At 40.6% G+C, this 14,557-nt stretch overlaps 1 protein-coding gene across 2 annotated transcripts in view; it reads left to right on the top strand.

Moving 5' to 3' along the window:
- Positions 1–14,248, top strand: part of LOC120400293 — a 194,409-nt gene extending 180,161 nt beyond the window's left edge. The window contains exons 1-2 of one of the 2 annotated variants that reach the window (XR_005595689.1): positions 11,137–11,334; positions 12,667–14,248. Coding sequence is in view for 1 of the 2 variants with exons in the window: in XM_039528743.1 (XP_039384677.1) it covers positions 12,667–12,710 (44 nt within the window). In the remaining variant the exon portion in view is untranslated. Of the gene's footprint in view, positions 1–11,136; positions 11,335–12,666 lie in introns of those variants that run through there. The other variant, XM_039528743.1, reaches the window with a different exon arrangement.
- Positions 14,249–14,557: the final 309 nt, after the last annotated feature.

Raw genomic sequence — 14,557 nt, 5'->3', positions numbered from 1 at the left:
ATTTATTCCAGTGCTTAACTACCCTGACAGTTAGGAAGTTTTTCCTAATGTCCAACCTAAATCCCACTTGCTGCAGTCTAAGCCCATTGCTTCTTTGTCCATGTGAGGACAAGATGATTTAGGATTGGGCCCAAAGTTCTAGGGGATGTCGATTAATTTATATTTTATAAAGAGAAATTAATAAAAGAAATTTTAAAGGGTCACATCTAAGCTGTCTCTGACTGTGTCTTCACTGCCAAAAAGGTGTGTTAATACAGAGAGAAGGCTAACACAAGTTAAGTACCTCACTGCAAAATCCTAGTGGAGGCAAAGCTCAGGGAGTTTTTACCATGACATAGGTGGGCAAGATCAGCACTAAACCTCCACCCTGGTTTAACCTCACTTATTACCTTGTACATTAGTTATTCTGCTGCTTTTAAAAAAAGTCCTTTTTTTGCAGTGAAAACATAGTCTGTGCTCACCAGAGACGGAGACTGGGTATATTTAGCTGAAGGGTATGACAAGCTAGAAAGCAACAATAGTACAAAGCAATAGTGCAATACTGTATTTATTTTAAAGAAATTAAAATCACCTGGGCTTTTTACATACCAACCTAGGAGATAAGGAGGCTAAGGGAAACTCCCATTATAGTCAGGAGACAATAGTCATGTAGTCTTCCTCCCATACAGGCAGGGGTGAAAGTAAGCCAAAAGTGGCTGCCGGTACCGGCCCCTAGCAGCCGATGATAAAGCACTGCCGTGGCAGCGCTTTATCGTCACTGCCCCTTTTGTGCCCCACATCGGTGGCCATGCCGGATCCCTACTGGCACCATGGCAGTGCTTTAAGCAGGGTTCTTAAAGCACTGCCGTGGCAAAGGATCCTGCTTAAAGTGCTGCTCTGGCAGCAGTTTAATGTCGTTGCCCCTTTTGCCTCCCCCCCACCCCCGCTGGGCTACCGATGGGAGGGAAGGGGGGGGGGCAAAAGAAGCAGGTTCCAGAGGCTGGCGCGGGCCAGGTAGCGCAGATGGGCTGGCTGGGGGATGCTGACTCCCAGCTCCGCCCCTTCCACCCGAGGCCCTGCCCCTTTTGGGGGCTGGAGCCGGCCTCCATACCAGTAAGTGTTGAGTGTTAACTTTCACCCCTGCATACAGGGCTCCTGATCAAAGATTCCTTTGTGTAAATGCTAATGAAACCTCACCCATATCCATTAATGGACTCTAACACCTAGTTATGAGAAGGGTAAATCTGGAGAGATTAAGAAAGTTGTTTCCTTCTTTTAATTCTGTTTTCTTTCTTTTTTTAATTAATATAATTGTTATTAAGATTACTGGGAAGTATACAATTTCACACACTGTCCCCAAAGAATACAAATCCCCATTAGTGCTAAGGAGAGATGCTGAAGGAAAAAGAAGTTTCTCACAAAACTACCCTTCTTGGTCTGTCAAGAGGTATGCCATAGAAAAGAAAGTTGACAGATAGAATTTTTAATAAAAAATTAATTTATCTGAAACTATTCACAAATTCAGGATGAATATGACAAATAGTTTCAGATGAAACACTTAGAAAAAAGTTAGTTGTAGTTGATCAAAATGTTCCCATTAATTTGAAACAAAAAAAAACTCAAGTTTTTCTATTCAATGAAAATTTTTTGGAAAAAAAATGGTTTATATTCAAATCAAACAAAAAATTGTTGTTATTTATTTTATTTTTCAGTTTGGCTCCCCAAGCTCTCCAAAAATCCATTTGCTCAGCTCATGTATGGACAGAGGGGTCCTCTCACAGTAAGAAGTGTTGCCATTTGGCTGCAGTGAGTGAACTCAAGTGAACAGGCTAAAAGACCAAGCAGGAAATGAGAGTTATTGGTCAGAAGTTTATTAGGTATTTGCTTTGCACAACACTTGCACTTTCAGCAATTAGAGCTAAAATTAGATCTGAAACGTAGAACGTAAGTTAATCAGAACTTCCTAATCTAAAGGACCCTCACAGAAGGACTAAAGCACCTGGGAATAGAATGAAAGTTATACTTTGTTACAACTAGGGCGACCAGAGAGCAAGTGTGAAAAATGGGGACAGGGGTGGGGGTAATAGGAGCCTATATAAGAAAAAGACCCAAAAATCAGGACTGTCCCTATAAAATCGGGACACCTGGTCACCCTAGTTGCAACTAACATTGTAGCTGCTCCTGTGTGAAGAGAGAGAGTAGCATGAGAGCTGTCTGGAAACAGGCTGGACTGGCAGCTTTGATTCTATGACCCACCTTGGAACACTTTTTTCATTGGTTAATAAATGTTAAGCATAGTTTAAAAAAAATCCAAGAGAATGCATTCACATTTCTAGTACTGCATACAGCAGTGTTAAGCATAGTCTCTCCCAGTAATCTGTTGAATTCTAAGTCTCCTTTAGGTGCAATTGCCATTATTTTAGGATAACTAGACATTTCTGGGGTCTGAGAGACAGAAAAAACAGTTTTGTTTGCCCCAAAATAAAAGGTGTTTCTTTTTTTATTTTTGCATTTTGTAAAAACTGATAATTGAATATCATTTAATTAGTTCAGTTTTATGATTTGTTATGGTTCTAGCATGTGAGATCTGGATGCATATTTAAAAGGTGAAATAAACAGTAAAAGATTTACTTGAACAACTGTTAGGGGCTTCATTCAAGAACTGGGTATAGTATTGTACTGTGCGTCTGTGTACACCTCCTCACTCCACCATTCATGCCTAAAATGTTATAACATACTCAACATGTATAGAGAATACCTAGGTGGGGTAGCTCAGGCATTCTCAGCCTTGCATTTCTTTCCAAGAAGTTCCTTATGCTTGTCGCAACTGCAATAATTGCAAGGGAAAAGAATCAGTTTTTCTTTCAATTTTCTATAAATATGCACCATCTCTCCATATGAGTAAACTATTGCAACAGCTGTATTTATGCAGCATAAGGAACTACATGTAAAGAAAATGGGACCCCTAAAAATGGTGTTTGTTCACCCTGCAGTATTCCAGTTCCTCTCAAGATCACATAGAACCTACTTAAAAAGCTTAGAAAATTTATATTTTCTTTTCAGAAGTGTAAAAAAATACTTGAAAGTACATATATGGACTGACCACAGATTTATTGCCATTGACTTTTTGTAAGGCAGCCAGAATGAGGCTGCTAATGCCAGTTTATGAGAACAGCTGGTACATTTACTGGCAGCTTTATAAGCACACCTCAAGAACGGCTCCACGTCTGTAAAAAGTATGGTATCAAACAAACTGTACTGGACATGTGGGGCTATCGCTGGGCAAGGCTCTATAAACCCAGCCATAACTATTGCAGCTGTGACCATAAAACTGTTTAGAAAAGCAAAAAAATCAGACACAAAAACATTTAATGAATTTCAAATGAAAAACCTGGATTGCTGAGTGGAGCCATGTAATGATTTGGGGGAGTACTTTACAGGTCTAAATTAAACGACGAGAAAAGTTTAGCAGTCATTACATTTTGTTGTTTCCTCTAATCAGCCTCAGTTAAAATTTCCTACCTACAATTAGCTTTCTTGCTGCTTTTAAAATCACCTTTCAGAGTGCAGGCTGCCACTAGCGTCCAACAAAACAATGGGAGTTCTTTAAGAGCACTGCCAGGAGGGTGCTAGTTGCAGCATTTTGTCACACAGGCAGACCTTGTGTACTTGGATTAACCAGAGAAAATTGAGCAGTTCGCCTCGTGCGTAATAAAGGTCAATTTCAAATTTGTTCTTCTCCTCCAGCATCCCTTAATGAAAGTTGATGTCCTCACAAATTAATTGGTTTTATTTATTTTTACGTGAACACCAGCAGTTGTTAGTTGAATTCAGAAGACTGACCTCAATATTTTACTGACTGAATTTTTACATGAGTCAGTGAATGGGAACTTGTTTATTGACACAGTAATGTACATGTACCTATATGTATTCAGTGTGCAGTGCTATCTCTTCAAGCTGTCTGAGGAGCAAATATACTGATTCTCCAAATGAGAAACTATGGTGCTGAAGGCATTTCTTACAGACCCTGAAACCTATCTAGGGGTGACAGGGAGGGGAGAAAGTCTTCGCCTATGAAGTATCCAAAATTATACCCAGGTGAAGTAGCTTTTAGGAAGGCTTCAGATGAATTTGACCTTGTGTGCTAGGAATCCATGATCCTTCATAGATTTGAGAAACTTCACTCACATGGGTGGGTATTCACCCACGAAAGCTCATGCTCCAATACGTCTGTTAGTCTATAAGGTGCCACAGGACTCTTTGCTGCTTTCACTCACATGGTTATTACTCTAGCTTTTCTTAATGCCACTGTCCCTTGGCGTCTGCTACTCCTCTGTCTCAGCTAACATTATAATTCTCTTTTTTCCACACACATGTGCACAATGGGCCGGATCCTCAGCTGTAAATTGATATGGCTTCATTGGTCCAAGGGAACTGTTCTGACTTACATCAGCTGTGGATCTGGCCTTGTAGTATACAAATATAAAGATATTTCATTTGGGAATAAATATTACTGGTAAAAGCATTCTTCTGCCTCTAAGTGCTACAGTCTGGGGGAGGAGGGGTGTCTATGCATCTGCTTCAAACTAAAGATCCAAATTTCAAATGTTCATCTCATGCTTTCAAAGCATGAGCTGTAGAGAAGAGGCAGTTTAGCCTAGGCTTGAAAAGGCTACATCATGTAGCGCTTCTGCCTAGTTTTTTCAGAAGCTGTCATGCCTAGTCCATTCTAGTTAGCATTTAAAATTTGGATTACATTTTCTTCTGCCCCTGCTGATAGCCTATCCCAGAGTCCTATGCTGTATTAGTGGTGATAATCCTTGCCTTTTTGGCTGAAGTCCATGACAGTGGAAACCCCGCCAATTCCATATCTCACATAGTTTCTCTCTAACACAGCCTAGTCACGGACAACTATTCTGTTGCTTTCCTACACAGGAGTAATAACCCTGACTGATTTTAAATGCAGTATCTTGTTCTGCTAATATGCACAGGTGAGATGAAAATTTCAAACATCCACTAATGCCTTTCTTTGAGCTCATTACTCCCAACCGACTTCTTGCTCCATCTAAAAATATTGGTGGAGCACTCAGATGGCCTTGAATTTAATAATAATTTGGATATGGTTCTGTTCCTGTCCGTTAGCTGTATTGACAACTATAGATGCTCCCTTGATGCTTTCTGGAACAAGCTCCGACCTTTTTATTGGCAGTGTCTTGAGAAACTATATTGCTTAATTAAAGTGAAGTTTGAAATCGACATGCAAGTTCTCTTGCTTAGTTTTTCCTTCCTGACAGCCTAACTTGGCAATGTTTGCACTGTGTTATACTAAGTGCATTATTATTAGGGATTATGTTATCACTTTTGAGGACTGATATCTACTCTTCTCTAGTTGTAGTCCTAGTTTTCTCCTCTGGGTACTGTTTCCTCTCTGTGTTAGTACTGATTTAGGTATGAAGGCCTTAGGGAAATAATCATTGAGAGGAATTTAACTAGCTCTAGGTTTGAATTTTTTGTTCATTGTTGTTGCTATATTTAATTGTGGATCCAGAGAAACCTTCTCTCTGAATTCCTGCTAGGTCAGACACTTCAATGGCGATACATATTCTGCCAGGAATTTAACCAATTAAAGGCATTATGCTGATCATACCAGTCTGAGATGCACAGTGGGAGTAACCTAGTAGCAGCGCAGTGGAGGGTTCCTGATTAGCAATAGCTACGGGGACTAGCAATGACTCAGAGCCCCTTTCTGCCCCCCACCCCCAAGGGGCAAGGGGATAAATGCAGCTCCAAAAATGAGCAATGTCTCAGCTGCTGATGATAGTATGCAGTGATCAGGAGCCTGATCATATCTCAAAACCAGTTGACCACATACTCTTGGAGTCAGGAAGTACTAATGTAATGCTGACAGACCCTGGTCGTCAGTGGGCGGAATCGAACCTGTGACCTCTGGAGCTTAGTGCATGAGTCTATACAGCATGGGCTAAAAGCCAACTGGCTCCTTTTTTTTTTGTCTCATTCTCTCTCTCTCCTTCCCTCACCCCCCGTGCCATTAGATGGGACAGAACAGCACACCCAGGAGGTGTGTGGGTTACACTAGCAGGCCTCACACCAGTTCTCGGGGAAACCCATGGTCCATATCTTTGTGCTGCTTCTATGAAGCTGACAAATGGAGGAGTGGATTCTTCCTCTTTCCTCCACCCTCAATACATTCAAGCAAGACAGGCCAGAATTCTATGCTAAATGTCACTTGCTGGAAGGGTAAGCCAATTAGGCATGTTCCATATCAATACAAACAAGTCCATGGTCAATAGTAGATTGTGCTCTTTGCAAATTAAATGAAAAATGTGTATGTTGTTTGTCTGTAGTCAAAAATTAGCCTTTTTGCCAAACCACCAGAACAATCTTTTTTCTAATGTAAACTTGTTTCTGATTTTACCAGGACAATTTTTGAAGCTCATTTTTCTAAGATTATCAAGACCAAGAAGTTTTTGGTTTCTGTAGTGGTTCTTCCTTCCTTCCAATTTGGAATTCTATCATTGTCATAATCTTAAATTTTTCCATTTTTGATTTCTTCCATTTTGAAAAAAATACTAAATTAAATATGTATTTGCCAGTAGGGAAATTAGTGCTCATTAGACAGTGGGGACCTAGTTCAATGCTCGTGTCATGCCATTCACTTCCACGAATTTGTGCCCGCTTACATTGCAAGAGCTGAATTTGAATTTAAATCTGCATTTGCATTTCCTTGAGGTTGTTATTTTTCAGAATTTTAGCATTTTTTTAAATCAGTGTCAACCAAGTGAATAACTCAGTGCTGAATTATTATTCATGGTAAAAATTATTATTAGTTTACAAAATAAAATGATTATTTACTTAAAGTTGCTAGGTGCTTCATAGGAACTTATAACTTAATTTCCTTAATGGGAGGTGGGAGGGTAAATATTAGGTAGGGACTGTGATAGGAAGGACGGGGTAGTATCAGTAAATTAGCACAGTTAGTCAGCAAAGCCTAGTTCCAAGTATGGTAAAATAAAGGATATATTATGCACAAAACACTATGTTTAAAGAACACAATGGCTGTGAATTCAAGCACTACAAAGTTAGGAAATGCCAGAATTAAGGCTGCCTATGTAAAGTCCCCTTTGTATTTCTTTCCACTCCAACTCCTAATTACACTGAGCACTCCTCAGCTATCACCAAGAATCTGCACCAATATCTCTTTCCAATTTATGCCTGTTAAATTCATTCATCCTACAAGTTCACATGCACAGTATATACACAGTACTGTATAAAACCAGTTGCAAATTTGATTGTCCTAGAATTTGTGTAATAGGTAAATACTTCCACAAAATAACATACATTGCTATCGGTGCTATTATAAAATGGATTACCATTCTAGACACAAATATTACTGTCTAACTCTATGATTGATATGCCCATATCAATTAAGGACAGTAGATGCATAATCTAATTGTTTTCCTAATTTGTTTTTTATAAAATCTGTTACATAATAGCAGCAAACCCAGTCTATGCTATGAATTGCTAGAGCATTACTGGATTTATTGCTCTTCTTGGGTGGTTAAAGTCAGTCACTCAGCCAAATGTCTTTATAACAACACATAGAGAGGGCAATATTTTTACAGGATATGCAAGAGATAATTCCACGGGAAAATGGCCTCCTACCACTTCATAAATATTGAGGCAAAGTCAAGACTTTATTGCTAAAGGAAACTGATCCTGAGATAATGTTCTGCTGCGGTGCCTGAAGATCACAGACTACTCTATTACAATGGCTGTGGGTAAATCAGAGTTCGTTATTGTGGGCTTGGACCTACAGACAGCAAGCACTGCACAGCAAGAGAGTACTGCACATATAAGCTAAATGTAAAACAAAAATGCTAGGAAGACAGATGAACTCAATCCTGCTTTAATGAGAACTCTGCTGTGTGGCTCCTGCGTTACTCCTGTGTAGTAGGAGGAAGAAGGCCAAGGAAAGGAAGGAGTAGGTAAGGTTGTGTCTACACTATGATGAAAAACCCGTGGCACCAGGGGCGGCTCTAGGCACCAGCAAAACAAGCTGGTGCCTAGGGCGGCAAAATCTAGGGGGCGGCAAAAGGCTGGGGCCCTAGCTCATCCTGCCGCTGCGAGCCGAGGAGTGGCCCGTCCCCTGCCGCCGCGGGGGGCGGCAGGCTGGGCCGGCGGACCTGCCGCAGTCATGCCTGCGGGAGGTCCACCGGAGCCCCGGGACAACTGGACCTGCCGCAGGCATGACTGCGGAGGGGGCGCTCGGCCCGCGGCTCAGCTGGATCTCCCGCAGGCATGACTGCGGCAGCTCAAGCGGAGCCGCCGGACCCGCGAACCCTCCGCAGCCGCGAGAGGTCCAGCCGAGCCACGCGGGACCAGCGGTCCCTCTGCAGTCATGCCCGTGGGAGGTCCGCTGCTCCCGCGGCTCCGGTGCGCCTCCCGCGCATGACTGCTTGGGGCAGCCAAAAAGGTAGAGCCGCCCCTGCGTGGCACTGAGTCTCAGAGCCCAGGGCTAAAAATAGCAGTGTACAGGCTCAGGCTATAGACTATATTTGGAAATCCACCCCCCTTGCTGGGTTTCAGAACACAGGTCTGAGCCTGGGCCTGAATATCTACACTGCAATTTTTAGCTTCATAGCTTGAGCCCTGTGAGCTTGAGACAGCTGACCAAGCCAGCCATGGCTATGCTGCAAGTCTTTTTGCAATGTAGACATACTCTAAGTGGCTGATTTACATGCTGTAGGTCTCATTAACACCATATATGAACACGTGGCCCTCATTGAAGTGATGGGGGTTTTGCCATTTACTTCAGTGGGTCTAGGATTTCACCACATGTGCTCAGATTCTCTGCACTCACTTTTTTTACCGTGTATTCCTGAGAATTAGGCAGTGGATCTCCGGGAGTGCAGAGGGCTGTTTATAGTACTTATATTTATTGTATCCATCCATAGTCTCCACTCACAGTGTGCTAAAGTCAGCACCCTTACAAAATGTATTGCATAAAGATTGCAGGATCCAGACATATTTGTATTGATGTACTATATCCATTCTAGCCAATTTGAAACCAGCTTATTTTAAAAGTGTATCTTTAGATAACATACTTTAATTTTATTAGGCATTGGAATATAAATTGCCAACTAGATCAGACACAAGGTCTATCTAGTCCAGTAACCTATCTCAACCAGAAACTTAAGAGGAAGGTGTGAGAACCCCACAGTAGGAGGATGTGGCATAACCTGCCCCCTAAAATAGGTTTCATCCTAATAGTTAGAGATTGGTTTAAGCCCTGAAACATGAGGTTTAATGGATGGATGGTGTCTGATCGGCTATTATTATTTATTTAACAGTGTCAACAGTTAACTTTCTGGAAAACTGGTTAGGAAAGTTAGGCCCTGATCCTGCAAACACTTATGAATCTGTTTAATTTTATACACTGTGAGTAATCCCACACCTCCGGGTAGATTTCCTGAGAGATAATGGCCCATAGCTTTTAACTATTGTTAGTATTTTTAGCAGTATATGTAAAGAATCTGCTTGCATGGACCCTTATGGGAAAACTAGCAGTACACTTAGGCTATGCCTACACTACAAGCTAAGGGTGTGATTCCCCTGCTCATGTACCCATACTAGCAGTAATTCAATGAGAGCTAGCAAGAGTATAAATAGAAATGTAGCTTTTGTAGCCTGGGCAGTGATGGGAGGCACAGTTGAGCCATGCTGATTACAAACCTGCCTGAAGACAGTGAGTCCATATTCAGCATGGCTCAGCCTTGTCTCCACTACCGCTCCCCATGCTACTGTGGCTACACCACTACTTATACTTGTGTCAGCTCTCAGTGAGCTACCATGAGTCTGTGTACACGAGCAGGAGAATCACACCTCTAGCTTGTAGTGTAGACATAGTCTTAGTATGCTCTTTAAGAACTTGGTAGTACATAATGTGATGCATTTGTTTTGTAAAAGTTCTGGAGGAAGGATGAGAGTATATCCCTGGGTATGATTTTTTTGGGGAAAGCTTTTCGGGAGTTTTTCCATTTTTATTGTCAGCTGGCTGAGGTAAATGGTTATCTGCAGTTGATCATTTAAGGCAGCTGGCTGGCAGAGTTAATATCTGTGACTTCAGTGTATGCTGCTGGATGCTTGTAATTCTAATTATTGTCAGGACATTCAGAGCTTTAGTATGGGCATACTTTTTAATGTTGAATATAAATAAGATTATAAATATGGAGCACACCTATGATTTATGCATTTATACAGCTCTGCTCAATGCATTCTGCTGCTTTTACAGCATATCAAGTTAAAACATACAACACACACAACTATAAAGTCAACTAAAAATAATTAGAGGAGATGCAGACAAATTTTGCCATCAGTCACATGAGTATTGTTCCCTGTGAACCCAGTGGCATTTGTAGCCATGCAACTGAGAACAGAATTTGGTCCATAGTTTTCTACTTAATTTTAAAACTCCAAATGCTGCACCTATATGATGATGCAAGCAGTTCCTCCAGATGGGTGCTAAGTGGCTCTCATGCCCTGCTATGCCCTCTCCATGACATTTTTTAGGGTCTGGCTGCAACTGTGCATAAAAATGTTGTGTGCTTCAGCACAGTACTATTTTGAACGAGTTCATGGGGAGTGGTAGAAACTGCCAGCTCTACTTTACATAACAACCTATGTCTGGGGTTTCCAGTATCCTTAACACAGTTTTTGGAGCAGGTTCAGACTGATCTTGTAATGTATACTACATTAGGGTTTAAAAGATTGTTTTGTCAGGTTTAGGTGATTAATTATCTTACTGGGAGAACTCCAGCAGGTACAGTAATACCAGACAGGTGTTTATTAATATTACAACCATATTTCCTCCTAGCGTTTGATCCTGCCAGCTCCTGACATTACCCCATTAACAGAGACAATTGTCAGCTGACACCTGTATTTGCCACAGGAATAATCTTGAATCTCATTGTGGCAGGGCCCTGCAGGAGAAACCCTAATCAGCACCTGCCACTCCAGCCCCAATCAGGGGAAATGGGTTGGGGCTGGGCATCTAACTAGGACTGGCCTGGAAACTGGTCACACCTTCCAGCCTCATTAACAGAGGCTAAAAGCCTGGATGGAAGGGGGAGAGTAGGCTTAGGAGGAGCCACGTGTGTACTACCCTGTGCTTGGTAAAACCTGTAAATAGTTGGAGGTGGTGACTGGACACAGGAATAAAGAGTATGGGTATTGCACGAGCTTGAAGTGGTCCTGGCTCATGGGGGAGCTGGGCCAGGAGGCTGAACCCAGTGGGGTGTGGTGAGCACCCTGTTATACTAATCCCCACCCCCACAGGTGCTAAAACAGAAATGGTGAAGTACATTTTATAAGAGTGCATATCTTAGGCTATGTGAAAACTCGCAATGGTTTTATGCATTCTGTGACACACAGTGACAGGTAGTGTGAAATACCTGTGCCTGGCAGAAATTAAACAGGACATTGTTAAGGAAAGTGTGACTTCAAACTGCTATGGCAAGTCCTGGAAAGGGTTAAAGCCCTGAGAGGCTGGCTTGAATCTCTATGTGGGAATTGACAGAAGCTGAGGTGTGGAGCCTTTTTAATGTAGTGTATATGAACTAAATGACAGACTTGGAGAGAGAGAATAAGATGATTAGAAATTGGAGTGGGGGGTGGGCGGGAGGCAGGCAATGTAGTTTTTTGCACCTGAATCTGCAAAGCTAGATGTAAGTGATTGATTTTACACGCATGATCTAAACCTCATTAAAATCAATAGAATGATTGACTTCAATAGGCTTGTGCTTAGGCCCAGGAGTAATTCCAATAACTTTAATGGCACTATTCACAATCACAAAATTAAATGCATGTATCTTTTTTGCAGAATCTGGATGCAAATGACTACACTTTCCCTCACCCCATATCTATTAGTTGCTTGTTTAGATGCCCTTTAAAATATTTTCTTTTAAGGTAATTCTCCTCTTGCAAGAAAAAAAGATTTGGCTGCCAATGTACATTCAGAAGCAGTTCTTTTCAAACTGAGTCTTAAGTTTTGTTTTTGAGCTAAGTTACAAATTTAAAATGTAATTCTTAACCTGCACAAGATATATTAAACATATGGAACAACAAAGAATTTGTATTCATGCCTTTCTTCCTGTCTATCAAGAGTACTGAAAGATGCTTACAGCACATTTATTTCTGTAATGAACTTGAATTTGGAGTAAGGCCTCACTGTGATTAATGGCTGAGATAGATGGTTTGGCAGTGTAAAAGAATCTATTGAAAATAGTTATGATGTTCACTATTGTATATAGCTTTATCAAATTTAAGAATCATTTCCAGTAAAAGGGAAAAAAGAAGAGCATCAGTCTGTTTTATGTTTAGCGAAAAAATAGGTTAACTTATAATGCAACAACTTAATGAAACTCACTAGTGGTTGAAAGCCTGAGGAAAAGTCATCATTCTTTAAGAAAATAAACAAAAGCCGGGGGACTGCCTGTCTTGGGGCATTGGTAATGGGCTTTGGAACCTCTCATCTCCATGTTACCAGTTCCAATCCTGCCCAGGCTTGTGGTAACTGAATGTTGTCACCATATGATGATTATTTGGTGTGCAATGTTAAATGAGTTTAAGCAGCTCCAGTTCCTAATGAATCCTTGTGCATGTTACCAGATTCAGAGGTGCTACTCACAGTCTTAGAAGAGGCCAAGAACTGAAGGCCTGACTCACCAACTATTGAAGTCAATAGAAGTCTTTCTCTTCTCTTCAGTGGGCTTTAGATCAGGCTACAAAATGGCTGGGATAACAAGCCACCTTCTGACCTCCTGGCTGGTCAGGCAATATGATGAAGCTTGCATCACCACTGCCAGTGTTGTCCCACCCTGGAAATAAAGAGAGGAGGAGATTCATCTTCTGGGCAGCCACTCTGGAACTTCTCACCAGCCCACTAAGAATCCAAGTTACTAAGAATTTGTAGCTGGTGTAAAATTTAAGGAAAGAGATTGATACAAATTTCTTAGCACCTTAATCAAGTCACCTGTTGCCTACAGTCATTCTACAATTGTACAAACATATGTAATCAAACAGTTATAAAATATAAAACTACCTTCTTCTCTTAAGTAGCTTGGAGGACACTTCCCCAGAGAGGACCAATCTCTTATTTGACATACATTGTCAAGGTGATGTTCTTATCTTTTGGAACCCTTGAATCTGTGATGGGAAATCACGCTGGGGAGCTACGACAACAATAATGTATTAGATTACAATTTATTAGTAAATTTGGAGTTGGTATATTCCTATTCTTCTGGCATTTAAATCATATCTGTGATGCTGTACATATAGGATTAACAGCAGGAAGAATGATGGCAATAATCTTTTATTTGGTCTAATTCCTTGTTAGGGCTGGTCTCAGAAATAAAGTCTAGATCACATAGTTGATAGATTTGCCTTCATAACTGCTACAATTGAAATGTTGGCACTTTACTAATATATTTTTCTTGTAAATCTCACACAAATTGACTCCATTAAAGTATCAGAAAAGTGTCTTAAGCATTTTCAGTAACATAGAAAACTTGCAAGAGACCTTTTATAAACAAGGAAAGAAATTAGCCATAAGTTTTAAACCTGGGACCTGTGTGGGATCATTTTTTTCCTGACATTGCTTCTAAAGTTGTTCATTTATCACAAACGAGGTATAACCAAGATCCATTTTAAAAGGGGGAAAAAAGGCTATATGTACATACATAAATAATTTCACATGCCAAAAAAACGCCAGGGAAATTATTACTTCCAGTGCTAGGGTTGAAACAGTGCCAACTCCAAAGTTTTGTAAATTGGGGCCTAAGTGTGAAATCCTTCCAGCTGTTAAAAGTATCCCATATCTAATTATATTCACAGTTTTTCAGAATACTCCTTCAGTTTGGAGAATCCTGAAAGTACATACTGTATGGCTGGAAACTAGGACCACATGCATTATCTGAAAGCTTACAAAACATAAAGAAAGCAAATAGACAAAATAGACAAGCCACATATTTGTATGATTTTGTAAATGTTTTCTTTTGTGGCTTTCTTTGTTTTCACAACATTTTTTTATAAACCTGATTTACTGTAATGTACCCACCCCATCATTCCAGAGGCCATGAACAAGTATATGTAAGGAAGTGTCCATTACATTTTTCTTAAGGATCTGTTACTACAGGAGGCTGAAACAACAGCTGCAACTATAACGATGTACCCCTAAAAGGGGGGAATTCTCGCTTGTAATTATTGCTCCAGCCTTAGCCAAGCAATTGGAAAAGCCCTTCGTTATTGTCAGAAAGTCAGGAAGTTGCACATTATAGAGAACAGCATAACACTGATGGATTTGGGAATTCACTTCTCTTTAGTTTTTAGTAATTTTAAAATTTCTAATTTTACTTTAGCATCTGCATCTTCCAACAACAACACTTTGCCATTAGATTTCATGGATTATCATTAATGGGCTAAATTCTTAGGTCCTTAACTCAGATATTTTCTTGACTGAGAGTTTGACTAAGTCAGCATTGAGTAAAAACTGACTAGGAAC

Source organism: Mauremys reevesii, linkage group 3, assembly GCF_016161935.1.
Source record: "Mauremys reevesii isolate NIE-2019 linkage group 3, ASM1616193v1, whole genome shotgun sequence".
NCBI lineage: Eukaryota > Metazoa > Chordata > Testudines > Geoemydidae > Mauremys > Mauremys reevesii.
The sequence above is the reverse complement of the archived record's forward strand: the minus strand, read 5'-3'. Positions and strand labels throughout refer to the sequence as shown.